At 43.6% G+C, this 27802-nt stretch overlaps 1 protein-coding gene across 3 annotated transcripts in view; it reads left to right on the forward strand.

Moving 5' to 3' along the window:
* The first annotated feature begins 865 nt into the window (after positions 1 to 865).
* fam184b (family with sequence similarity 184 member B) overlaps positions 866 to 27802 on the forward strand; it is a 31266-nt gene continuing 4329 nt past the window's right edge. For 2 of the 3 annotated variants that reach the window (XR_005233015.1, XM_017408701.3), the window contains exons 1-16: positions 866 to 1493; positions 10442 to 10630; positions 14977 to 15651; positions 16202 to 16337; positions 17875 to 18026; positions 18115 to 18660; positions 19287 to 19394; positions 20190 to 20488; positions 21408 to 21558; positions 22339 to 22458; positions 22738 to 22870; positions 23153 to 23283; positions 23583 to 23698; positions 25004 to 25357; positions 25453 to 25567; positions 26559 to 26666. Coding sequence is in view for 2 of the 3 variants with exons in the window: in XM_017408701.3 (XP_017264190.1) it covers positions 1344 to 1493; positions 10442 to 10630; positions 14977 to 15651; positions 16202 to 16337; positions 17875 to 18026; positions 18115 to 18660; positions 19287 to 19394; positions 20190 to 20488; positions 21408 to 21558; positions 22339 to 22458; positions 22738 to 22870; positions 23153 to 23283; positions 23583 to 23698; positions 25004 to 25357; positions 25453 to 25567; positions 26559 to 26666 (3483 nt within the window). In the remaining variant the exon portion in view is untranslated. The remainder of the gene's footprint in view (positions 1494 to 10441; positions 10631 to 14976; positions 15652 to 16201; positions 16338 to 17874; positions 18027 to 18114; positions 18661 to 19286; positions 19395 to 20189; positions 20489 to 21407; positions 21559 to 22338; positions 22459 to 22737; positions 22871 to 23152; positions 23284 to 23582; positions 23699 to 25003; positions 25358 to 25452; positions 25568 to 26558; positions 26667 to 27802) is intronic. The other variant, XM_017408711.3, reaches the window with a different exon arrangement.

A 27802-nucleotide genomic window follows, 5' to 3' on the forward strand; every position in this document is an offset into this window, starting at 1 on the left:
CTCTTTCCTGTCCTCTCAAACCCCAGAAGCAGATGGTCGCTCGTCCTGAGCCTGATTCTGGTTCTGGTTCTGCTGGAGGTTTCTTCCTGTTAAAAAGGGAGTTTTTCCTTTCCACTGTCACCAATGTGCTGCTCAGGATGGGAGACTATGACGAAATGAAGATTCAACACAATCTGCTGGATGCCTTAGATAACCTTTACTAATCGGCTCTTATAATGTATGTGAATGTTTTTGTACAGCACCCTGAGATGACTTTTGTTGTGACTTGGAGCTACATAAATAAACTGAACTGAATCTTAATTTCCACAGCAGTTCATCTGCTGTAAAGCATTTTATGTTAGCCTGCACTTTATTTATGAAGAACCCCTCATAAATGAAGTTTGACTGATTGAAAATGTGATTCTAGGTAACAAATTTAAGGTTTATCACTTCTGCACAGGTTAAATGCTGTGTTTTGTTAAACACTTCCTGTTGTGTTCAGTAAAATGGACATCTTCTTAGACCCTAAAATGTGTTTGTTGTGACACTTTGTCCTGTCTTGTGAAGTGTTGTCTTCTCTGATGGTTTCTTTGTTTTTGACCAACGCCTTTTTTTTCTCTCTCTCTCTCTTTTGTTTGTTTGTTTTCCCTCCGGGCCACCGTAGTCCCCTCTTAATAGTCCTGCTAAATTGCCTTTTTTTTCTGATCTTGCTTGCAGGCCCGTATGTGCCCAGTGTGGGTATGTTTTCGGACGGCTCCCCTCCCTCCCTCCCCTCCCCCCCCTCCCCTCCTCCCCCGGTGCTCGGCGCGGATACAGGGGCGGGGCTGCACTGCAGCAGTGCGCCTCTCCTCCTGTAATGCTCCTCACTAACCCCCGCCCCGCTCCGCCCCTGCCGCCACACAGGTGGTCGGAATATCTGCCTCCATCCTCCCCGGCGCTCCCTGTTAGAAAACCAGACGAATATTAATATTGGTAAATAAATATCTGCTGGCAGCACGAGCGAGAGAGACAGAGAGAGAGAGAGAGAGAGAAAGGGGGGGAGGTGGGGGTCGGCCGGCGCGAGCGCGTCCCCGATGGACTTTCAGCGTGTGACCTCCGCGAGCACCGGGCGGACAGGCGGAGAGGAGGGGGGCAGCAACCGGAGCCGTGTGAGCGATCCGCAGCGGATTCCTCCGGATCATCGCGCCGCTCAGCGGAGAGGCTCCGCCCGCTGAGGAATGACATGTTCTGCGAGTGAGCAAAACAATCAGAGCGCGATTCAGGCGGGGATCTCTGTCCGAGCGGGGAACGGGTTGTATTTCTGACAATAACCCTCCGATCTTGGGAAGTTCCCCTGGGAGGAGGAGGACGGAGGGGGTTCCATCATGGCTTCGGGCGCCGGTAAGGCTCAGTCCCCCGGGTCGGGCTCCGGCAGCCTGAACGGGACTGCGGCAGAGTTCCCTAACATCGAGCAGGAGCTGTACGATTACCAGATGCACAACAAGATGTGCAAGAAGATCGCTCAGCTCACCAAGGTAAGAGCCGTCCTTCCCTCCGTCCATCCATCCATCCGTCCATGCATCCATGATCCTGATGGCCTCGGGATCTGCCAGGAAACACCACTGATCCCCCAGCTGATCACAGATAAGAAAGATAGCATTAGAAGTAATAGAAATTAAAAAAAATGTCAAGGAAGAATTAGTCTGTTCTGTCATCTCTCAGGACTGTTTTTGTTTGTTGTTGATGTTTTCTTGGATAGGATTATCTGGTGGGAAAATAATTGGAGAAACTTGGTTGGTGCTGTCTTCGTGACTGACAGTAATCTGACATGAGAGCTGTAGGTGTAGGCTGCAGCAGCTGGAGGAGGCAGAGCAGGGAGGACTGATGTGATCATCAGTTCACGTATGGATTGTCTTCACCGTGCAACTTGCATGCAATTTGCTCTGGTGTGGCTTTTACATCTCACTATGATAAAACAAAAACAAAAAAATAAAAAATAAAAAAAGACCAAAGGAATCAAATGGCAGAGGGGAACAAAGTGAACCAGCCAGTCTCCTCACTGGTGAGGCTCTAAACAACAAAACTGCAGCTTTGTTCTGTTGCATATGCATATTTTTCTTTTATTTGGTGCCAGTTTGAATGTCGTTTATCTCCCTCCATGTGTCAGTTTCGATCCATAAAGTCTCTATGAGGGGATTCTCCCTCCTGCGCTCCCACAGTAATGCTTACAGAGGCGGTGCATGACCCACTGCTCGTTAAACGATGACAATTACTGATGACTGTGCACTTTGCTTATGGGTGCACCTCTTTGTGCAGTGTGTGTGTGTGGGTTTACACGCTTTCCTCTCCTTCACATACACACACACAGGCGAAGAAAGATGTCACAGATGAGGGGTCAGCACTTGTGCCTGGGCTTGTTAGAGGCATTTTGCACGCCTGTCACTCAAACTCCGGTGCACCTTTCCAACCTTTCTGCTCAGAAGTGGTGGCGGGGTCGAAAGGTGCGGTTATCCTGAAACTTCCAGCGCACCGTGCCAAACTCGTTTTTAGCTCTGCGATGACCCCTCAAATCGGATAGTTCCTCTGAGCTCCGGGATGCTTGCTGTGTGACACATGGTTTATTTGAGGGGTTCAGGGGGTTGGGGGCGTGGAGAGGAAGTAGGAAGTGGGTCAGCAGCGGGGGTAACTTTAGATGCGTAGTAACCTCCGTTCTATGAGCAGGATCACGAAGGCAAAAACAAGTTCGAAACACACCTCCTCACGTTTGGTCCCGTCTTCACTTGCGGTAGTTTCTCACCAGCTACTTTGAAACACAACATTGCAAAATGCGCAGATTTTCACCTGGGATCACACTGAATGGATGCATTTGCACAAAATCCTAGAGTTTGCAAACACGCTGAGCAAATGTGCAGTACAGCTCTGAAAATAGAATTATTAGATATATTATATATATACCGTATATATATTAGAATATATAAACTAAACTGAGAAGGGCATGAGATAGTCGGGATGACTCTGTGGCAGTTTTGAGAGAAAATTTGATCCTGAAATGTTTTTGTAACATGTTTAAAATTCAAGCGACAAGACGGCACACCTGTGCGACTCACGCAAGGAAACTGAGAACCCCTGCGAACGTTTTGAGGCATTTTGGAGACTCCCGCGCAAATGCTGTTTGCAATTTGTGGCCAGCTGTAGTATCTAACTGGGCTGCGGCTGCTGGCCACAAGTGGCAAACAGCATTTGAGACAGAATCTCCAAAATGTCTCAAAATCTCTTGTGTTGCTGGACTTTTGAACATGTTCAACAAATTCTCTCTCAAAAGAGTCACAGAGTGGTTGTGGGTGTCGGCACCCTGTCTCGAACCAGAGCACCAGAGCTTTATTGTTTTTTAAACTTGTGTTACCAAACAGTCGCTCTATATGTATGCAAACTCTTGTCAAACCCTGGGTCAAATTTCACCTGGGGCTTTGTGCTAATGTGTCAATTCAGTGTGTTTCCAAGTGAAAATTTGCATATTTTCTCCCAATTTTATGTCTACAAATAGTTCCCAGCAGTCACTGACCAGTGAGATACTTCCTTAAAGGAAGTATTTCTAGTATTCTAGTTTATTCACTGGGCTGTAGCTGTTGGGGGCTCAAGATTGTGAGAAAATTGCAAAAAAAAAAAAGACAAATTTTTCATTACAGTCTCTCTAAATTCTGAGTGTTGGCAACCAAGCGAGCAGTGAGCTGTACAGCTGCAATTTGAGTGGGTAACTTTAAAAAGGGCACAGCTTATTTATAATTTAAACTACCGGAGTACACTTTTGTAATGAAGGCAGGCAGATTTTTTTTTAAATATTATTGATCATCGGTGTGGTGTTTAGACCTGGTTTTCCGTCAGAGGAGAGCTCCCAATGCAGGGGTCAACATACAGCTGGAGGCGGGTTGGAGACACCTGTGACAGAACTGAGAATGCTTCGAGACGCTCACAATGACTCTGTGACTACTTTAATGGAAAATTGGTGGTCCAATTATTTTGGACATGAGAAAGTTTAGGATCCCCCCCCCCTCCGCGAACATTCCAGGATGCTAGGAAGACTCCCTCGCAAAAGCTATTTTCCAACTAGTCGCCAGCAGCCTCAGCCTAGCGAGAGACTACCTTTGTGCTTTTCTCCCCTCTCCTCTTCCCCCACCTCCATCCCTGACCTCCTTCTCTGTCAGTGAGAGCGGTCTGTCCCGGCTGAATGATGGCTGCTAAAGATAAACCAGCTGAAGTGTGTTTACATGGCGGAACAAGAAGGCTGGCGTGATCATGACAGGCCAGCTGTTGGGAATGTTCACATAACTCTGTACGTGAAGCAGCAGGCGTACACACACACACACACACACACACACACATCTACATGAACACAAAAAGGATGAGCGGTCTTTTTGACATAGCTCCCAAGTGTCTACTCATTTATATCCACCTGCAGGTTTGATTGGCAGCTTTAAATCTATCTTTGGATTTCCTGTGCTCCCTGTCACAGTGTTCGCCACTTTGTAATTCAGCGCACTCAGTGCCCTCTTTGATACGTGTGAAGGTGTGCGTTCGCTGCTTCTTTGCGCAACAACCAGTCATCTCGCTCCTTCTTCAGCTGCTGTGTTTCTGCTCGTCTTTACCCTGAAAACAGATGTATTTTTTGCTTGTGCCTCGCTGACTATAAAGTCATCACGATCGAGCAAGGGCGCAGGCTTGTGAGGCTCCATGAATAACAGTATCGACTGGCAGGATCAATACGGAGATCTGGAGTGTGAATTTACAGTAGGAGGAGGCCACTCTTTGACCAAGCTGCCATGCCCATCAGATTTACACCCTAAACAAGCTGAGTAAGAGGCATCAGACTTTATACTTCAATACAGTAGATTAAAAATAGCTAAAAGCATCAATAACGTGGTGTAGAGATCCTCTGTCATATATTCTTTATTTGGATTTTTACTGAAATTAGAAGCACAAATTTAGTCTTTCAGAGTTCTTCTTTGGACTTTAGCTGCATTCTCACTGACCAAGACAACAAATTGTTCAATGTGTGTTTAAAAAAGTGAGAGCAGTAAACAAAAGAATAAAAAAAAAACATCCATACCTTTTCTCTTCCTGTTCAGGTTTGCAGTGAGCTGGTGTCCATCTCCAGCGGTCTTTGTGTTAGAGGCAGGGGACACCCTGGACTGGTCACCAGTCCATCACAGACACACAGGGACATATGAGACAGACAGCTATTCACACACTGACTTACACCTAGGGACAATATAGAGTTGTCTACTAACCCTAACATGCATGGTTTTGGTCTGTGGGAGGAAACCGGAGTGCCTGGAGAAAACCCACTCATGCACAGGGAGAACATGTGAACTCCCCAGGTGAGAGGTGAACCTGCTAATTTATTGCAGTGAAATATCTGACCACCACAATGCCGTGCCACTTACAAAAGAAGTATCAGACCTTATAAAAGTATCTATAGCAGATAAACAGTGTCAGAAAGTCATGGAGAAAAAAAATCCAGCAAAGAGCTGACGCAGACCCCGAGAGCTGCATCATCCTTCTACTGTTCGACATGTTTTCAGTTGTTCCTGGAGCTAAAATAATATTTTATGTTTGTCAAAATGCGTTATGTGTGGTATCTTTTTATGGATTTACCGAAAAAAAGAAAAAAATGGGAACAATTTGTGTCTGTGGCAGGCTGCTGATGATAAAGTGCCGAAAGACCCTAAATCGGTTCTTTGCTCAGCTTCATGTGTCAACTCAACACTGATTCGCGGGTCAGAGTTACGTGACTAAACAAACGCAACAAACATCCCTCTGAAAACAATCAGACTGAAAATGAGTGACAAAGCAGTCAAAGACTGAAGAATAACTTTAAAAGAGCTTCAGAAAGCCTGAAGGTCAGCCTTGATCAAGACAGGAAAAGCCTGGCTGCTTGGAAACAAATTTAAAGTATGGAGCGATGACTCAAGACTTTTGCACGACACTGTGTAGTCTTTGATTCTGTTGTACTTATTGATAGATTAATGCGTTGAAATAAAAATGAAGTGTAGTGGTGTAAAAGTAAATTTAAAAATTGCTTCTGAAATACAGTGGATTGGAAATTTATAAATAATTGCAGACCAGGTAATGTACCTTCATACAGGAATTTAGTAAAAGTACTTCATTACTTTCTATTACTGGTCACAAATCTAAAACAATATTGTTGAGTCTTTTATGATGCTTAGCTTTACAAATCTATGTTAGAGGTGGAAGATTGCGGTAGATAAATGTTTCTGATTACATCCATCTGCTTATCAGCCTTTTTAAAATTGTGTTTCAAACCATCTCCGAGTCTGATTTGAGTTTTCTGTGCAAATCAGAGGCTTAAATAAGAAGATTTTCTAAAACGAATCAAGTTGTGTTGAACTTCGTCACCAATCTTCAGCAGTGAAAATTACAAAAATAGCCAAACAGCTGTGAGGTAGTTGTTAATTCTGAAACTCAGGTGATTTCTCCCTAACTTTGACAGAAATATGTTTAAACTCTAAAACTAAAAGATAAGATCACGGTTTAGACTTAGCGGTATGTAAATCTGGCTGAGCAAACATGTCTCCTAACAATAAAGGCAATGACAGCTGGAAGGTTTTCCAGATATTTTTGGTGAAAATAAGTTGTCATTTTTCAGTTATGCAGTATAACACATCAGGAAGGGTTATAAAACCATTTCCAGACAGCTTGAAATCCGTCATTCTACAGGCAGAGAGAGATCATTCTCGAGTTTAAAACATTCGAGACAGCTGCCAGTCTTCTCAGGAGATGTCCCAGCAAGTTTACTCAGAGGTCAGATTATGCAACGCCAAGAAGAACTGCAGCAAAGCCGAGAGCTCCCAAAAGACTCCGCTGAACCTATCCGGTCGGCACAGTCCTGACTTCAGGGCCGTCGGGCGGCTCTGGGACACGTTTCAGTTCAGACTGCGAGCCAGGCCACGTCAGCCGGCGTCACTGACTGAACTCACTGATGGTTTGACAGCTGAATCAGACCAAATCCCTGCAGCCAAAGTTACATCGTTCCTGAAGAGTTACGGGTCTCTCAGCAGCGTAGCGATGAGCAGATTATTAGACCGAGGGGGGGGGGTTCAACAATCACAGATGTTTTTTGATCCTTTAGGATGCGAACACCTGGTTGGACTGCATTAGAAGAACCTTTGATAAATAATCTTTCTTAGGGCTCAAGAGGAGGACTAAGAACAGCACACACACACACACACACACACAACCCCCTCAGAACCTGTCCTTGTTTCCTGAGAGTCATGAGTCACAGTTCGCGAGGCAAAGTTCACTCACTGCGGTTTTACAGAAGAGCCAATGTGACAAACTTTACTTGTGTTTGACTGACATGACTCTAACAGACAGTCCAAACCCAGACGTACATTATAGGAAGTACCTGTACATGTTAGAGTATTTGTATGTGTGTGTAAGAGACAGTGGCAACATGCCGCCCCTCTCACACACACAGCAGGCATAGAGGGAATGTCCAGCAGTGCTGTGCTGCAGACAGAGAGGCGTCGGGGTAAAATATGAGCCCATGGGTCTCCTGAACACACACACACACACACACACACACACACGCGCGCCTCTGCAAGTGTGTAAGTGAGACGTCAGGGTCACCAGGAGATGGTGATGATGACACTGGCTGCAAGGCGTAGAGGTTAAAGTGAAGAGTGTGGGGAGGAACGGGCCATATTTCATGAGGTGTGTTGGTCACATTCTATATGTGGAAGTGGGAGAGGAATGCCACGCGTGTCGGCCGGGCTCGCTGCGTGAAACTGGATCGTGGTTACAGTGGATGCGCGCAGTTTGTCAAAGCAGCCGTTTAATCTTTTTGTTTCTGTTTAATACAGTGCTGTGAAAAAGTGTCTGCCCCTTACAGATCTCTCCCGTTCTTGCTCTTTTGTCACGCTTATCTGTTTCAGATCGGACAAAATTTTAATATAGAGCATAACTTCAGTAAATACAAAATACAGTTTTCAAATGATGAATTCATTCATCAAGGGAAAACGCTATCCAAACATGGAAAAGTATTGCCCTGCATGGTTAAATATTAAATTAATTATTTCACTTTCACTATGCACACACAGGCCTGTTTACTGACAGACCCGTAGAATCAAGAAATCACCTAAACAGAGCTGTTGTCCACAAATGAAGAAAACACAGAACAGTGGTGAACTTTCCCAGCAGAGGCCGACTGCCAAAAATGAATCCAAGAGCATATTGATGATTTATTCAGGAGGTCCTGAAAGAACCTAGAACATCTAAAGCTCTTAAGGCCTCACTTATCTCAATTAAGATCAGAGCTCATGATTCAACAATATGAATGAGGCGAAGGGCAAAAAACGGAACCATGGAAGAGTTTCACGACCAAAACCACCGCTGAGCAAAACGAATAGTAAGGGCAAAAAAAAAAAAAAACGTCTTGATGATCCCTAAGACTTTTGGGAATTTATTCTGTGGACTGATGAGACAAATGTGAAACTTTCTGGAAGGTGAGCATCTCGTTAGATTTGAGGTAAACCTAACTGTATTTAATAAAAAAAACACCATACTGACAGTCAGACATGGTGGCAGTAGTGTGGTGGTCTGGGGCTGCTTCAAGACCCGGATGGCGAATCTTGAAGGAGATCGTCTGTCTGGCCATCAGTTTGTGACTTCAGGATCAAGAACACTTAGGTTCTGCAGCAGGACGATGATCTGAAGCAGCTAAATGAAAAAACTCGATGGCAGTTCTCGCAAACGCTTGATTCCAGTTGCTGCCGCCAAAGATGGCGCAACAAAGGGACAATTACTTTTTCACAGGTTGATTTGGATAGCTTTTCACTCATAATAAATGAAACCATCATTTATAAACTGCATTTTGTTTTTACTCAGGTTATCTTTGTCTGATATTAACATTTATTTGAGGATCTGAAGTGTGACAAATAAAGCAAACAGAAGAAATCTGTAAGAGGGTGAATACTTTTCACTGTATTTATTATTTTAAAGCTACTACCTAAAAGGATTGGGTCTTTCATGTGTTTGTTGGCTAGTACTGGCTGCTGGTGAACATGTGTTTGATAAATAAATAGAGGAAAAAATGTGGAGTTAAAAAAACAAAACAAATAGCTTTAACAAAATGGAAAGCAAAAGGACATCTAAAGGGTAAATACAGGCCATAAAGAGCAGTTTTCCTCTAAATATAATCCTTTTCAGTGGATTTTTTGTGTTTTTTTTACTAAAACCTGCTGATGTTTGACATTGATGTGTAATGGGAAAAGTAATCGTTTTCACATCACCAAGTTTGCAGTGGTAGTGGGTATTTTTCTGAGAACCCAAGAGCCAAATGGAGACATTAGGTTTCAGTCATGGAGCTCTTCTTGTTTCTTTATTTACTTTAACTTTTTTTTTTTGTTAAAACTGACCGCATAAGGTTGCAGGACAGAAGAGGCAAGATCAATAGAGTTCTGATATCTCACTATCCTTTCAGCTGTGTGGGATTAATAACTCCTGGTCAGTAAGATTAATTAACTTGTCTGTTTAAGCCAGAAAGTCCTGATAATGATTTGAAACTGTGGTTCACGACACGCTGCAGGAGACAGTGCACTGCCTTATCTTGTTACTGAACCTTACAGACTCATCTCCCAGATGATTGTTTCTTGATTTTTTTTTTTTTTTTACTCCAGTTGTGTTGTGCCTGTCTGAGCAGAAGTCACACACGGTATCGCTTTTTATAAAAAAAAACATAATTAACTGGCTTGTTTTGTAGTGCATTGACAGAGAAAAAAAACCTTTTGAATATATTTTTAGAGTAAAAGCAGCATAAAGGGTCTCTCAACAATTTTACGCAATAATAATCAACAGCTTTAGCTTCAGATTCTTCCACAGGCAAAGATGAAATATGAAAAGGCTCGTCTCTGTCAAATGATGTTTTTGAATCGTTCTGCCTTTGAGGGAAAAAAAAACAACTCAAAAAAAAATAGAAAAAACATCCCAAAGGAAGTTGTGAAGAAGCTTCAACACCAACGCAGACAGGACCAAAAACACAGGTGTGAAGGAGCGCCACATTCCAGCTCAACTTTTGAGTGCCCACAAGGCAGTTTGAACAGAAATCTTCATGATTTTAAAATCCAGCCTGTTTATCCTTTTAAAAAGAAGCAGTTAAAGCTGCTTCTTAGTTGTTGGTTTTTTTATATAAAAATAAAACAGTGGAACAACACTGATTACCTTTTAACGATGAGGATATTGCTCCTACACTTTTTTTCTGTCCATGCAACAAAAAAAAAGGGTATTTACCAACTGGTGCTGCTATTGTAACATCAGCCTAGCAAACAAAATCGATTTCATCAAATCTAAAAACCCAGTAAGTAGTGATTTTTCCCCTTTTAGCTGAAAGGTAAAACCTGACCTGTTCCTAAAGGAGAGGACACAGTTGTCACGTCTTTTCTCTTGTTGTTTTTTGTTCACTCTCCAGGTGATTTACTCTCTGAATATGAGGAACGAGGAGCAGGAGGCCGCCCTGCAGGCCTTGAACCACGCCCACCACGACGAGCTGCACCGCATCCTGATGGAGACGTGCCACGAGGGGGAGGGGTCGGCGCTGAGGACACGCCTCCTCGAACTGCAGGACTCTCTGGATGAGCAGCAGCGGGTTGGGGCCCAGGTGTGTGCATCCGTGAGAGTTGAAGTAACAGTTTATTAGTTAAAACAAAAAAAGATCTCCTTATTGCCCGTGAAGGCGGGTGATGATGTTTTTCACCAAATATGTGCCTGTCTGTTACCAAAATATCTCATTAACCACTGAACATGTTCTTTAAAAACACAAATATGTCTATAAATCAGTCAATTTTACATATATTTGTCCTTAAAATTTGATGTGCTAGTAGCTGATACTGATCCCCCAAAACATACTTTGGAGCCAACCCAATTCAAGATGGCCGCTACAGCCAGCTGATCTTGCAGAACACAGAAATGGCTATAATTCAGTCAGGTTTACAGATATTAGGCTAAAATTTGGCATGATTTTAATGCTGAGAGTCATATCCAACACATACTGGGAGTGCTGCACAACTTGAGAAATAACTGGTGCAGTCAGCCCTGTTTGTCTGTTAGCAAAATATCTCAAGAACCACGGGACAGAATTTAGTGAAACGTTCGGAAAATAATCACCGGATGTTCATCTACAACTGATTAAGTTTTGGAGTCACTCCAATTAAGGACGGTCATGAATCTATCTGGCTATAACTCAGTCAGTTTTGCAGATATTGAGCTAAAACTTGATGTGGTAGTAGCTAAGACTCACCCACTACACAGTCTCTGAACGGGACATCGTGCAATATTGCACGAGATTGTGCATAACATCGTTTTGAAGGTTTTACCAAAACATTTCTCAGCAAAATAATTTCAGTCTCAAACTTTGCCGTGAAAGGCAGCGGGTGATATGCATTCCTCTAAGGACTGCAGTGCCTTTAAATATTTTTTTATACTTCGGTGGTAAACACTGTGAAGGTTAGGAAAAATAGAAAACAATGAGTAAAAAGACCAGTGGGAATCTGAGCACACTTACTCTAAAAGATGTGATGTAGAAATGCAGCACCAATTATTGCATTACAAAGGTTGGTAGGTAAAAAGACAAAAAAAAAAGAAAAAAAAGCACAAACATTCAATATATTTTTAACACAGACTGCGGCTCACAGTCACCCCCTGTCCTCCTTTGATTAGATGAATCCAGGTTGTTACGACTGAATAAAAATAACTGAGTGTCACGTCGATATTTGTGGTCACAAGGAAACGTGGGCGGTAATTGTCTAATTTGCTTTCAACAACACGTTCTGGTGTTTTCTGTGCTAAAAGAGATACTAAAAGAAGCGTAGCTGCTGCTTTCCTGGGAACTGAAGGAATACGAACGGCTCTTATTATGGCTGGCAGTGAGGAACGTCTGGGTCGTTACACTCAGTTCGGTTTTGTGCACGTGGCTAGGTGCAGTGTTACCCTCTCAGCCGTGCTGCTCAGGCAGTGATGTGATCAGTGCTGATGTCATTTAATAAGTAAACTTCCAGCTGGAGCCACAAATCAAAGCTGACAGTCAATATATTACCCAGTTTAAGGCCCAGCATTTCTACTGGATATTCCACCAGCAAACATCAGCGAGGATCATAAATGGCATGCAGCTTTTTTTGGGGACCTTTATGTGAAATACATTTTGCCACTTGAGCCAACTTAGTTTATCCATTTAGATTGTCTTTATTTGTTTTGACCTCAAAACAGATAGCATAGCATGGGAAAGGAAACTCCGGCCTCCTTCAGTTCTAGGGTTTTATGTTTCAGGACGTTATAAAGATGATCTGGGTTCTGCCTTTTAAAATTATTTAAATGTACCTCAAATGTCGTAAACGCACAGCTGACTCCACCGTGTTATTATTTATTAAACATAAATGAAGCCAAAATAGAAAAGCTTTGTGTGAAAAACTAAATTCACCACAGGATTCAGAAGCTTGTAGAACCACATTTAGCAGCAATAATTCTCAGTAATAGTTTTCTCTATGACCTTATCAGTCTTTCTCTTGGTTGTGGGGTTAGTTTTAGTCTTTCCGATGTTGCCTCAGCTCATTGAGGTTTGCAGACATTTGTTTCTGCTCAGCTCTCTTATTGTTCCCACAGCCTTTCAATCAGGTGGAGGTTCTGGACTTTGACTGCATCGTTGCAGCATCTCCATTCTTTTCTTTTTCAGCCGTTCTGTTGTAGATTAGCTTTGGGGTCATTGTTCTGTTTCATGACCCAGTTCGGTCCGATCCTCAGCTGTCAGACAAACGGCCTCACATTTGACTCGTTAATATTTAGGTCTACAGAGGAGTTCAGGGTCGACTGAAAGGAGCCCAAACCATCAGCCCTCCACCGCCGTGCTGATATAACATGTTTGGTTTACAGTAAACATGGAGCTGTGCATTATGGGTAATCATCTCTACTTTGCATTGATATAGAAATCTTGTGCTTCATTCAGATGAAACTTTACAAACCTCCACGTTGTTTTTAGAGAGAAGAGACTTTCTCCTGGTAAACCTTCCAACAAGCCAAGTTCAGTCTTTTTCTAATGGTTCTGTCACGACCTTTAACCTTTAACCTTCTAACTGAGGCCCGTGTTTTTAATTGCAGTTTCTCTGAGCATTGCACGGTCTGACCTTGGGGTGAATTTGCTGCGGTGTCCACTCCTGGGAAGATTGGCAGCTGTCTTAAATGTTTTCCAGTTATGAATGTTTTTTTCTCTTTGTAGAAGGATGGACTCCAAATTATTTGGAGAGCTTACCAGATTATTGGCCAGCAACACTTTCTTCTCTCAGGCCATTGCTGATGTTTTTCCTTCTTGGCATCGTGTTAACACACACCTGTATGCTCCAGAGCAGCAAATTGACCAAACTCCTGCTTTTTATAGAACCAGAAAACCGCTGTAAGACAATAGTACTTGGAGAATATTGCACGAGCAGTGCTATTTAGTTCTACAAGGCACACCTTGACACAAATACATGTAAATTAGAATATTTTTAAAGTAGCATTCCTAAGTGGCATCAGCAGGATGAATGTGGTTACCCATAGGTGGAAACTAGTAACGAACAACAGAGCAGGAAACACTTAGCAATATTAAATCTGTTTTGGTGAGGCATATTAGGTTGTTAGAAAATAATCCTTTGTCTACATTCTCCAAACTGTAGTTAGTTCTCTTTGAATTACGGGAAGGCAGACTCTACCCTGATCTGGAAGCAGAAAACAGGCTTTATAAATCTGCTGCCAGCATCTTGGTGCTTGCTAACCTTCAGACATCCGGGACAGGACAGTCCATGTATCATTGAGGCAGAGTGGTTCTGGTGGAATCTAAACAATATTGGACCTGTTGTAGGATTTTTAAGCCTATGCAGTGATTTGTATTGTCTGTATGAGATGAAACGTGACATTTTGGCACAACCATGAGGCTTGACAGGGCCGCTGAAGGCGCCCACATTGTGAGCTGTGAAAACATTTGATTAATACATCGGCTATGTCAACAAACCTCCAGCAAAATTTCCATCAATAGGCAGAGAGAGTGAGTCATTTACACTCAGAGAAAAGGACTCAATGATTCATGTTGTTTTAACAGTGAAATGATTTTGTTTCAAGTTTGAAGATGCCTGTAATAAAGGTAAACGTTCTTTGGAAGGGGTGAGGCTATTTTGAAGGAAAAGTTGCATTTTTACAGCAACTAAAATGACACATTTTATTTTCAGTGTATTTTCACAGCGTCTTCACTAACCCTGGTGACTTCAGGGACTAAAGCAGTCCAAATTAAAAAAATAAACAAACTTTTGGCTCCAGCTTGTCTGGTCTCAGCAGTGCAGGCTGATAATGATGTGGTGCCACATACTCGGACATGTTTAAATGTCTAAACGCTGCAACTAATTGGTCTTTCTGGCAACAGTCTGGTCATTTTCAAAGTGTACACATGCTGTTCACCCCAGTAGTACATATAGTCCTTAGATCTTAAACATCTTTGAAACAAAAATGTAGATTTTTTAAATAGTTTCTATGTTTACTGCGGAAATGCATGAACGTAGATATATAATCATGATGGAACAATATGTCCTAAATGTTTACATGTGAAATAATACAACCCCAACTCTATAAGAGTTGGAATGTTGTGTGTAAATCAAAAGAGAATGCAATAATTAGCAACACATTTTATTCACAATGAAACAGTAAATATATTGAATGTTTAAACTAAGAAATTGTACCAGTTTGATAAGAAAATTTTGAGTTTGATGGCAGCAACATATCTCAAAAAACTGGGGACAGCTCCATGTTTCCCTCTGTGAAGCATCATTTCTTCTTTTAACATCAGTCTGTAAACATCTAGGAGCTGAGGAGAGCAGCTGCTGGAGGTTTCTGAGGGAATGTTGACCCATTATTGTCTGATGGAGGATTTTAGCTGATCTACAGTCCTGTTGAACGTGCATCATATGTTTTCATCTTCTCTGTCTCCAGGTTCAGGCTGACTTTGAGATCTTCCGCATCCAGGCGGAGGAGAGGGAGCGTGAGACTGAAGCAGAGCTGAGGAAAGAGTTCGAGGACAAACTCCAGACTGCAGAGGAGGAGCTCCTGGAGGCCAAGGCCGATCTCAGTGCAGCACAGGAGGAGAACCTGAGGCTGGGCAAGGAGCTGGAGCAAGCCGGGGAGCAGATCCAGGAGCTGAACGCCAAATGCGAGGAGCTTCAGGAAGCAGCCGATGAGGAGAAGAAGAGGAAACAGGTGGACAGGCAACGAGAAGATGAGGAGAAAGAGAAACAGGAGGAGGAGAGGAGAACAGAAAAGAACGAGGACCTGGAAAGAGAGAAAGCTCTCCTGGAGGAGCTGAAGGTGCTGAAGGAGGAGGGGGAGCGAGCAGAGAAGGAGAAGAGGCGAGCCGTCAAACAGGAGCGGGAGCAGTGGGAGCAGAAGCTGAACGAGCTAACCGAGGAGAAGGAGGGAATGAGGAAGAAGATAGAGGCAGAGTGGAGGGAGGAGCGGCAGAGATGGGAGGAGAGGGAGGAGGAGGAGAAGAAAGGGATGCACAGCGCCCTGAGAGAACGAGTGAAGAGGGCTGAAGCAGAGGTAGAAAGTCACTTAGAGAGGCTGGCTGAGAACAAGAGAAACACAGTGAAACTCCAGGAGCGAATACAGGTACACACACATGAACGGCTCTCTCTCATCTTTAAACTAGAACCCAGAGTAACAAGAAGTAAAAATAAACCTAAGCGTTGCAGCTTCCTGTGCTTGATGCCACCATCTAATGGTTGTGTTGATGGGAAAGGGGTCGTGCTAGGCTAACCACAGGCTGCCCTCCCTGAGTGCTGTTCCCACTGCCAACTATCTGCTAATGAGTAGCTTGAGCCGGATAGATTCACTGCAAAGCCACCATTACCGCCTCACTCACGAGCATTAAGAAGGCCAGTGAGAGCTGGCGCGGAGCTGACATAAGCCCCCACAGCAGACCATTAAAGCCTCACAACTGGACAGCAGAGTTTCCTGACTCACCACATTTCATTTTTCAACCCACAGTGTCTCTTTATCTCACTTGCTCTCTTTTCTCCCTCCTTCTCGTCTGCGTTAAATTTGTTGTCGACTTCTCCTTTTTTTTTTTTTTTTCTTCTCATCCATCTTTTGTTTCCCCTCTTCTGTTCCCTTGCGCTTTCTGTCATCCCGTAACCCCGCTCTGCATCACCACCTCTAGGATTTGGAGGAGGAGCTGGAGCTGGATCGGAAGCGCGTGTTGGAGGCAGAGGGCGTGGTCAAGCGGGCGGAGGAGGAGCTGGCGGTCGCCAAGGAGAGGCTGCTGCTGCAGGAAGACGAGCTGCAGAGCAGAGCAGGTAGTCCTTCAGTCTGCCAAGTGGTGGCTCGTGAGTGGGCCATGACCACTGAACTGGAAATGCGCTGGCCAGCTGTGTGCTGAGGATTGGCCAACCGTAGCACAGTCTATGCTAACGAGGTGAAAATTAGTGCCGCCTTCTTGGTTGGTGCTATGTGGCATCCGTAGTTACTGTCAACATGACTGCAGAGCACTGATTTAGAAAAAACTAAACTCAACCAAGAAGTCTAGTGTTGCCATTTATTGAATCTATACTTCAGGGAACGTGGTATTATGTTCATCTTTTTTTTCTTCAATGGAAGTCTGCAGACTAAATTCCTATAATTATTGTAAAGCAGGGTAATGAGGGTTGGCGTATCCCAGCTCACTGCAAGTATTTTGTCAATATTAATAACAAAGTCGTTGGTCACTTTATTAGGTACACCTTGCTAGGATCTGGCAGTCCTGAGAAATTTTGGTCCAAATGGACATGATAGCATCACGCAGTTGCTGCAGATTTATCAGCTGCACATCCATAAAGTGAAGCTCCAGTTCCACCACATCCCAAAGGGGATCAATTTTTACTGAGATCTGGTGACTGGAGTTCAGTGAATCCAAACTCATCAGACCAGGCAATGTTTTTTCCAATGTCTTATTTTCCAGTTTTGGTGAGTCTGTGCGTATTGTAGCCTCAGTTTCTGTGTCACCCGGTGTGGTCTTCGGCTGCTGTAGCCCATCTGCATTCAGAGATGGTGTTCTGCAGACCTTGGTTGGAACGAGCGGTTATTTGATCCACAGTTGAGTTTCTATCATCTCCAACCAGTCTGCTCATTCTCCTCTGACCTCTGACATCAACAAGGCTTTTTTGTCCACACAACTGCTGCTCACTGGATATTTTCTCTTTTGGACTATTTTCTGTCTGAAAATCCCAGCAGATCAGCAGTTTCTGAAATACTCAGACCAGCTCAATTGGCACCAACAACCACACCACATCACTTTAATCCTCTTTCCTATTTTTTCCGATATTTGATTTGAACTTCAGCAAGTCATCTTCATCGTGTCTCGATGCCTAAATGCTGAAGTTTCTTCCATGTGACTGCCTGATTAGGTACTTGTGTTAAAAAGCAGTTGAACAGGTGTACCTATTAAAGTGGGTGGTGAGTATATTTGGCAATACAAACAAAACCAAACAGATGATGACTGGGTTTTTTTTATTTGCTTAACACAAATCTTGGCTTCCAAAGTAAAGAAACTCAGTGAATTTGTGAGAAAGTTTCCTAAAAACCATCAGATCTCCACAGAAAACTCTTAGTGGACAAAAAGCTTGAGTTTAAATCCCATGAATCTCTTTTATTTGCCTACAATTTCATAATTCATGCATTTAGAGTGTTTTAAAGTCACCACTGAGTTCAATCTGCTTGGTGTTCAATCAAAGCAGAGTTGCCTTGATAGAAATCTCTTCTTCTTTTGTCAGTTTGTGTACGTATTTGTCCGCTGTGCTGTTGATCTGATGTTGTGTTTGCTGTGGTGTTGAACGTGTGTTCTTTCGTGTCTGTCAGAGGAGCTGCTGAATCGTGGGGGCTGCGAGGTGTGTGTTTGTGCCGAGCTGGAGGAGCTGAAGAGCCAGGTGAGCCGTCTGCAGAGCAGGAACCGGGAGCTGGAGCTGCAGAGCAGCGGCCGGAACAGTGACCACGCCCGGCAGATCCGACAGGTAACAGGCCGAAAACAAACACAGAGCTGAGAGACCTGTGTTAGAGCTCCATCTGATGGGTGTGCTGCATGTGTTTGTGTATTCGAAGCACGCTGAAGCCCTGTCCAGTCTGCGCTCAGAGATGGTGCGAGCCCAAACGGAGGAGCTGCGTCGCATCCAAAAGCACGCAGACGACGAACGGGACAAACTGCTGAAGGAGACGGAAAAAGAGAAGGAAAAACTGCAGAAGGAGAGGGAGCAAGAAAAGGAGCACCTCGAGAAGGAAAGGAGCAGACTGCGCAGAGAGAGAGACGAGGAGAAGGTGGCGCTGCACAAGGAGGCGGAGGAGCTCAAAGAGCGCCTGAGGATGGAGAAGGAGGAGGAGGTGGACCGGCTGCGCAAAGAGCTGGAGGTTGAGAGGGTCCGAGTTCGTTCCCAGCTGGACAAGAACATGGAGCAGGTGGAGACGGAGCGAGCCAACGTGCAGCACAAGCTGGAGGAGGAGAAGAGGAGGCTGGTGGAGAAGGCGGAGGAGGACAGGAAGCGGCTCAAGGACCAGGTGCGGAAGGCCATCGAGGAGGTGATGAGGAGGCACGCGGCTGAACTAAACAGTGTTCAGGAGGCTCTGAGCTCGGAGAGGAAGACCAACCAGGAGGTCAGCACCCAGCCGTCTCCACGTCACACCAGGGAGGGGGTCAAAGGACAAACCAGGGGAGCACATTTGACAAATCAGGCAGAATGTTAGGCATTCATAGGAAAAACAACTATAAGACCTCCAACCTTTTAGTTTTTCTGAAGGTTTAATATTCAAAACTCCATATTAATATTTGGGATATGACAGTGAGGAGGGGCGTTTTTAATTCGACAGACAAGACATCATACTGTGCAGCAAACGACAAGTCTTTGATCAGAACTTTAAAAATAGGCTGCCATTCAGCTGAATACATTCATTATTTTACTGTCAGCTCCAGACAGACTTCAGATGTAATTACTTTGGAAGCAGAAACAAAGCGATATGAGTAAAAATGTTTCCTTTCATCCTGTGGCAAAGCTGTCTCAGCTCGGAGAAACAGCTGGGCCGCAGGCAGCTGAAACCGTCGTTAATGGATGTATTTTTAGCTCTTGTTGCAAAAATATGTGAAAAATGATCACTTTTTATTCTTTCGTTTCACTTACCCTTTTATCATCTTAGGGATAAGATGATGGCAGGGCGGTTAGGGGCCAAAAGGTGAGATTTAAAAAAATATATACATATATTGAAGATGTTTTTGTTTATTTAAGGTGTGTGCACGTTTGGAAGAGGAGAGAAGAGCTGCTGAGGAGTTACGCAGCGGGCTGGAGAGGGAAAGAGAGGAGCTGAGGATAAAACTGAAAGACGCCAACTCTGAGGTCAGAAGTCACCAAATGTGGATTATCTATTCCCGAATTAAAGACCTAGCATTGATTGAAAGAATGCATATCACCCGCTGCCTTTCATGCCAGAGTTTTAAACAGAGATCATCTTATGTTGAGACATGCCATTTTGAGCAAACCTTGAAAATAACTTAACATGTGATCTCACAATATTGTGAGATGTCATGCTCAGAGTATACGTTATGAATGCCTCTCAGCTACTGCCACATCAGATTTTAGCTCAATATCTGTAAAATCAACAGAGTTAGAGCCATTTTTGTGTTGGCTAAGGTTGATTAGCTGTGGAGGCCATCTTGAATTGGAATGGCTCCAAAAGTTGATCAGTTGAAGACGTACATCCAGTGAAAGGTTTCCTGGAAGGTTCAGTAAAATCCAACCAGTGGTTCATGTGGTATTTTGGAAACAGACAGACAGGAATGATGCCAACAATTAAGGCCGAACTTTTACGCAGAAATTTCATGCAATGCATAGTTTTTGGAGTACATGTTGGAGGATAATCCTCAGCTACCACCACAAATTTTTTTAGCGTAATACCCTTAAAATTGTCTGAGTTATAGCCACTTTTGTGTTTCCTAAATCCAGTTGGCTGTGGTGGCCATCTTGGATCAAGTTTACTCCTAAAGTTAACCAGTTGTAGATGTATATCCAATGATTCATTTCTGAGAGTTTTGTAAAAATCTGTCCAGTGGTTCATGAGATATTTTGCTAACAGACAGACAAACACCCACAAAGGTAAAAACCTGAAAAGGTGAGATGTTTCTGTGCTCTCAGATCTGTAGGTTGGAGGTGGTGATCCAGCAGAATGACAAGAAAGAAAAAGTGGCCTCCGAAGCTGCGCCGTCGTGCGAAGCGCAGTGCTCCCGCCTGGAGGAGGAGCTCCACCAGGCTCGGGGTCGACTGGCTCGGGTTCAGGAGGAGGCAGAGAGGCAGCGCGACAGACAGCAGAAGGAGATCGCATCCCTGAGGGCCGACAAGCACCGGCTGGAGGAGAAGGTCCTGGAGCAGAGCCGGGTGAACGCGGAGAGGAGTCTGCTGGAGCAGAACCACAGGCAGACGGAGGACCGGATCAGGTACCGGACCTGCCAGAGCAGCTCATCACAAAGTTTTAATCTCCCTTTTCCCCTCGCTTTAATGATCGGTGTTGTGGTTTTACAGAATCAGAATATATTTTACCAGTAAAGAAGTCATTATAGTTGCAGCATTATATATCAGCTGTTAAATAGCGTTGGTTACATAATAAACATTGACTGAGCTGTAGCAGTGATTTTTATATTTTCAACACTTTATCTTTCATTCTTTACTCACTGTATATACACATTCTTTTAAATTGTGCTCATTAACAGTAAAATACCAGCTTCCCTTTCTCACAAATAGTCTGGAAAGACCTCAAAAGCTCAAACGACACTCAAAACTGAAACTGTAAGCTGAATATATATACTTTTTTTCTTTTAGAAATCGGCTACAACAGAAACCCCTAACCTTTTAATAAGGTAATAAAAACTAATGTAATGCTTTATGAAAAAGAGTCATGAATTTACTAAACCCCCCCAAAATAATCCTCTTTAAACTCGAAAAACATGATGTAAAAAAGAAATAAAAAACAAAAAACTTAAAAAGTAGCTTTCTGTGAAGGAATGCATATCGCCTGCCACCATGCACGCCAAATTGATCTTTTAGTGCTTGGAGTATGCGATGATGATGACTCTCAGCTACTATCACACCAAACTTTAGCTCAGTAGAAAAAATACTGACTGAGTTGTAGTTATATTTATGTGGGCTAAAGTTAAGCTGACTTCAAAAGTTAATTAGTTGAAGATGTGCGCCTCGTGATTACTGTCTGAGATTCAGAGGTTCATGAAACGTTTTGGTAACAAACAGAAACACACACACATACACACACGCACAGAGGCAGTTACACGATTACCCGTCCGTCACGGCTGTGGGCAAATAAAAGCCGTTCTGGAATCAGTTTTTGATTTTTGCCTCCAGGGCCGAGTGTGAGGATCGCCTCAGGGCGGAGTTCAGGATCGAGATGAACGCCGCCGTCGCTGAGAGCGAGCAGAGGTTTCAGGACCGAGAAGAGGAGCTGCAGAACCGAACGTCTGAGCTGCAGGCTCAGCTGACTGAGCTGCAAGCTCAGGTGAGGCTGCCGTACAGGCGACACGAGAAACGTCATTGATCATTCTGACCTATTGGTCCTTTTCAAACTCACTCAGTTATTAGTACAAGAAACAGACATAAGATATTAGAACAAAAAAAATTATTTCAAATCGCTTTTGAAAAATTCAGTCCAGCTATATGTTCAGTATTAAATCACTGCAGTTTTGATAATTGATGTTGACTCAGCGTTCACATTGTTTTTTTTATTTTTACCCATTCATGCATCCAAATGTTTGGTTTATTCTAGAGAGGTGCTATGACTTTTGGGTTTTCTAACTGTTTTACTTTAAAAAAAAAAAGTCACTTTCTTTACAGAATTTCCCCCCATAGAAATACATTGTGATCCTTCAAAAAGTCATTGAAAAACTTTGTTCTCTTTAAAATGGACTTCAGCAAACTGGCTCTATTTTTGTCTTCTTATGCTACATGTAGCTTTGAGCTAATATTTTGCTACTTTTATCTACTGTTCTGCCACTTTTGTCTTTAAGCTCTGTTACCTTTAGCTTCTAGCTGGTGTTCTGCTTCTTTTAGCTTTGACCGCTCAGTTTTCAGCTTTTCCAGCAAATGTCGGCGGCCATTCAGCACTCCGTGTCCACGTTGCACTTTCACAGAAAATCCAATTTCTCTCCTTTCATTTCGGCTGCATGCGTCTCCAGGTTCCACAACAACAGTGTAAAATTATTTATGTGAACTCATCATCCTGAACACACACACATCCTTAACATACTGGATCTGAACGTTATCTGTCACGCCTCTTTAGGTCGAAAAAAAGAAGGCGGGACAAGGAGATGATTGTCACGGCAACCCTGAAATTGACAGATTGAGAAAGGAGGTTCAAGACACCAAGGAGATAAATAAGAAACTAAGGGATCTGCTGCAGGTATACAGACACACGCTGTGCAGCACACGCATTCTGTAAAATCCTATAGTATGTGCACTACTTCATAGATTTTCTCTACAATGAATAATTTAGTAGCGTTGATGAAAGCGTTGCAGGAAAAAGCAACATAGTGGGTTTAGTGAATGGATACATGTTGAAGCTCTGTACAGACAGTACATGCATTCTGTATTCATTAGGCTCGCATCGCAGCTTTAAAGAATGCAGCTGTGGTGAAAAATAATTTTAAAAAAACATTAAATGTGCTTTATTGTGTCTTAGGAGCCTCAAACCCAGTCGCTGGCGGAGGAGAGACACAATCATGCCGCGGCGCTGCAGGCGCTGGAGAGGCAAGCGAAGGAAGATCTGCTGTCTGAGATCAACAGACTTAAGACAATGCACCACCTGGAGCTCGGTAACACACACACCGCACACACACACACACATGTTAACACAAACACAAAAGAGTACATGCAGACGGAAATACAGTCTGCATAACATGACAACAACTGCATGAAGAAAATGAACAAATCCACACGCAGCAATGTGCTCACTGAGATTACAAATTCAACACTGAATCAGTATTGCCATGGATACGCTTCTCCATGGCAACAGCAGAGGGGTACCTGTAATGGCGGGGCAAACTGATTTTGTTTTCTGTCTGTGTTTTTTTGTGTGTGTGCGTGTGTGAAATCAGATAAGCAGCGTGCGGAGATGACCCAGCAGCACACCGAGTGGAGCCGACAGATGACCCAGAGACACATGCAGCAGATAGAGGACCTACAGGGCCAGCTACAAGCACACACACAGATGATGGCTCTGCAACAGGTGTGTGTACACCCTGCATCGAGTACAGCGCTGAATATTAATCCCACTGCGCGCACTCCGCTGATTTATTCCCCCTCTGCGTGCGCACTCCAGCAAATTGCAGCGTTTTAATCCTGATATCAATGTTATCTTTCACATCAGTGAAATCCTCCATGGTTGTCTGAGCCAACGCCGCACGGTGCTGCGCGTAGCAGAACGGACTGTATTAAAAAGCTGAATCTTAGACCTTGATGCAAACACTGATAGAGAAAAATCAGTTTTATCTCCTTTATCTGTTGTGCCTTTGTGTGTGTGTGTAGGACCTGAAGCAGCAGAATCAGAACCAGGTGTTTGAGCGGCAGCTGGACGAGAGTCGCTGTGCCATGCTGGAGCTGCAGAGAGAAAATGCGGCGCTGAAGAAACAACTCAAGGAACGGTAGTTCACGCAGATATTTCCACTTTAATACCAGACGCCCTCCAGGGCTGCAGCTATTGATTTATGTGCTTGAGAAATTTCAGAAAACGGATGAAAATTCCCACCAGCTCAAAGTGACGTGCCGTATTCGCACTGATTGGGCATAAAGATGTTCACAGTGCAGCGTTTTGGTGACGTTTACATACAGAAGCAGCAGGTTCTTGTTTTAGAGAAGCCGTAACTGAAACAGTTTAATCTTTAAATTTTCTGCCATCCAGCAAATTTTTTGGGCTCCACGTCAATTTTTAAAGCGACTGGATTATTAGCATTTAAAGATCCTCTAAAACTGAGCTCATATTTTGCAAAAACAAACACTGGCCCAGTTCATAGTTCATTAAGACGAGATTAAAGAGAAACTTTCAAACAGTAGTTCACGAGTGAATGTGTGAAACTGTGGTGGCTAAATCTGTCTTTATTGCCAGCTGTTATGAAAGGGGGGCAATCACGTAATTGCCTGTGTGTGTGTGTGTGTGTAAATAAATAAAGGTGAAGCCAAAATGTCTCCTTTTGGGGGAGCTGCCACAGTCAGAGTCTGTGCGCTCAGGATGTGGGGCTGTACCCTCGATGTGAAAGTCCTGCCTACACATCTGCCCAACTCGCTAACAGGCTGTCACATTGTCAATCACAGCGGAACAGGACACTTTGTCTTTAGCCTCAAGTAACTAAAACTAATTGAAACTAAAAGTTTTTAAAAATGCATGTTTCATCATGCAGCGGCAAGGTAGGAACTGCCTGCATCAACAAAAATCAGTACCAGAAAAAAAAATGATCGAGGTGCTTCAGAAAAATGTAATTTACATGTTGTGCAGGACTGAAATATTGTACTGCGGCCAGCCACTAGGGGGGGCTCGTCCAATTCAGGATGGCCGCCACATCCAGTTGGTTTTAGGAAACAGAAAGGGTTATAACTTGACCAATTTTACAGATAATGAGCTAAAATTTGGTGCGGCAGTAGCTGAGATGAATTCACAACACATACTCCATACACTCCACGTTTTGCTACATTTTTGCTTAATTTGACATTAACTGTTGGTGTTGACCTTGTTTTCCTGTTAGCAAAATATCTCATGAACCACTGGATGGATTTTAATAAAACTTTAAGAAAGTAATTATTGAGCATACATTTAAAACTCATTAACTTTTAGAGTCACCCAAGTTTAAGATGGCCACCATAGCTAATCAACATTTACAGTTTGCTTCACTGTATCATAGACGGCATTCCCAGTGTGTCCATTCCTCACTTGTTTGTCTCGCTTTTTTCCCCAGGTCAGTGCAGAAGAATCCAGAGGTGGAGGAGAAAGAGGAGGAGAGCACAGATAAGAAGACGAGAGACGCCCAGCTGGAGGAAGAAGCACAACGTCTGAAGGAGGAGGTGGAGAAACTGAGGGTGGAAATGGAGAAGCTGGAGGAGTCCCAGAAACACTGGGAGGAGAGGAAGGACGATGACATCAAAGAAGAGGAGCTGGACGAGGAGAAGAGGAAAGAACGGGAGGAGGAGAAGAGGCGAGAGGAGGTGGAGGAGATCCGGCGGGAGCACAAGAGGGAGATGCAGAGCTTGGTGTCCGAATACAGCAGCGCCCAGAACCACCTGCAGGCTCGGATCGTGGCTCTGGAGAACGAGTGAGTGGAGGTCAAGAAAAACAAAGTTGAGATGGTCGTTGATTGAACATCAGTGCAGGTGTGTGAGAAGGTGTGTGTGTGTGTTTTCATTGCAGACTGCGTGAGCGGGAGGAACGGTGCAGGAGGAGGGAGCCTCGATGTGACGACCTGCAGCTGGGGAGACTTCAGGAGAGACTCCAGGAGAGAGACCAGCTCATCAAACGACTAGTGGTGAGGAAACACGAAAGAGTGGTAATGTTTATCTTTATTTGTCTGTCGTCTTAGCAAGAAATATCTCACGAACCACTGGACAGATTTTAATGAGCCTCTCAGAAAGTCATCGCTGGATGTACGTCTCCGGCTGACTAACGAGCTCAGTGCCGTGCTTGAATTTATTTTAGCACTTCAGCTCATCACACTGTTCAAAGGCGGCTGAAGGAAACAGCCAGTATTACCAAGGCAACAAATTCTCCTCCAGTTAGGCTACATAATTGTCACATTTTTCAGTTTATATCACTTTTTTTTTTACTGAATTCTCTTAGCAATGTTTATGAAATAACGATTTCATTAAAGGCTTCGCTCTAAAGACGTCCTCGCTTGTCAAACAGTCAGAACATTTAAGAGTTTAAGGTTGATTTTTAACCTTGAAACCATATCACACACTACTCACGAGTAGATTTAATTTGCTGGGGGGTCATTAAGCTGTAGCAGTTAAACCTTTTCATTAATTTGAGCCCTTTATTGTCCTGCATGTTGAGCTTTACAGGTGTTATAGTGCTGAAAAAGCCTGTCAGTGTCCCCGGTGTTATTCACTTCAGGGAAATTTATTGCTGAACCACTCCTTTGACTTTTCTGTCTCAGTTCTTACCAGCAAAGGCAAAATGCCCCAAAAGACATCATCTTTCATTTGAGGATATTGAACACATAATAGGTTTTTGAAATAAAAGCAGTAATATCTGCTGAAAAAGCTCATCAGAGGAGAGCTGTTTTCATTTAGTGAGTCTTGGGATCTAATTGGAACAGCCTTCTCATTATTTGTGTGTGGTCTTTTGTGTAGGAGACAAATGCATTTTAATGAAATGTCCTCCGACAAGGTGCTGTGTGTGCCATCTGTGTGACACGAGGCGGATTAGCAAACAAGTGCACCCTCCAGACGCAACACAAACACAAACGCAACAGCACCGAGCCTGAATGAGTCCTTCCTCGCTCTCCTTCCCTGCAGGAGGAGAGGCATCAGCTGCAGCTCCACCCCCCTGTTGCCGGGGACAACAGCTCCCTCAGGCCCCGTGACAGCAAGTCCCGCCCTGGGAGCGTCACGCCGACCATGAGGGTGTGTTTTGTCAGTTCAGCCCGCGCGCATAATGTATTCGTCAAAATGTGCTTCCCTCCAGCCAGACAGACTGTCTGAGCTGAAGCCAGCTTCTGTTTTTGTGGCTCGAGCTCTTCAACCTGACGGCTCACTTCGAGAACTCCAACACTGTGCACTTTGTTTTTATTCGCATTACTTCTCATTGACAGTGTATTATAATACCAGACCTCGTGTTGGGAATTGAAGCCAGCAGGACCAGGTTGATGGGTGCTACCATGATGTATTTTTTTGGAACCAGGGTCTGCGCGCTCCCGATGTGGGAGCTCAGTCTGAAGAGAAAGGACTAATGAGCCAATGGTCTGAATGCAGCTAAGATCAAGTGGATAGCCGCTGTCTTAAAACAACAGCAATTCCCAACAATTTCTTAGCGCTTCATGCAAACACTGTTTTACAATCTCTTAGAAAACTGTCGTTTTTATATTGCAGTTATTTACATGTAATTCGGTGGTTATTTGCAGCTAGCTCTAGCACTTCTGAAGCATCCAGGGGTCACTTCCGGCAAAAATGTTATTAAATTTCGGCTGAAGCAGCTGCGTAAATTAAAACTGAAGACGGTGTGAAGGTTTAACCCTGTTGAAGCCCTCGTAACTGAAGAGAGGAAGAAAAGCTTTTGTAATTTCGGGTCCATTTGGCCAAGTTTGATTGAACCGCGATAAGTTTTTATGACTGGAGTTTTTTTTTAAAAACCAGCAAAATCCCCTTAGATAGTGGGTCCTCTTTTAAAGAGCAACTTAAGACATTCTTTTTTAAGCAAACATTTTACCCTCACTGGATCTTGCCTCTTGGGCTGCTATGATAGCTTTATGTTACTATGATGTTTCCCTTAAATGTCCTTTTTTTGTGTTTTATTGCTTTTATTGTTTTACTATTGTATTGGGAAGCACTTCGTGACTGCTGTCTGGGAAAGGTGCTTTATAAATAAAATTTCACTCTCAGATTAGCCAATATTAGCTCAGCGATACAGCCCGCTTTTTTTGTTGATGTAACTAAAATCATTGAAACAGATGAATTTGCAACATGTTACTATGTGTTTTAGTGTTTTTTATGCCTGAATACTTCATAGGTCAAACTAAAGTTGCTTGACAAAAAAGATTCCT

This window comes from Kryptolebias marmoratus, linkage group LG3, assembly GCF_001649575.2.
Source record: "Kryptolebias marmoratus isolate JLee-2015 linkage group LG3, ASM164957v2, whole genome shotgun sequence".
NCBI lineage: Eukaryota > Metazoa > Chordata > Actinopteri > Cyprinodontiformes > Rivulidae > Kryptolebias > Kryptolebias marmoratus.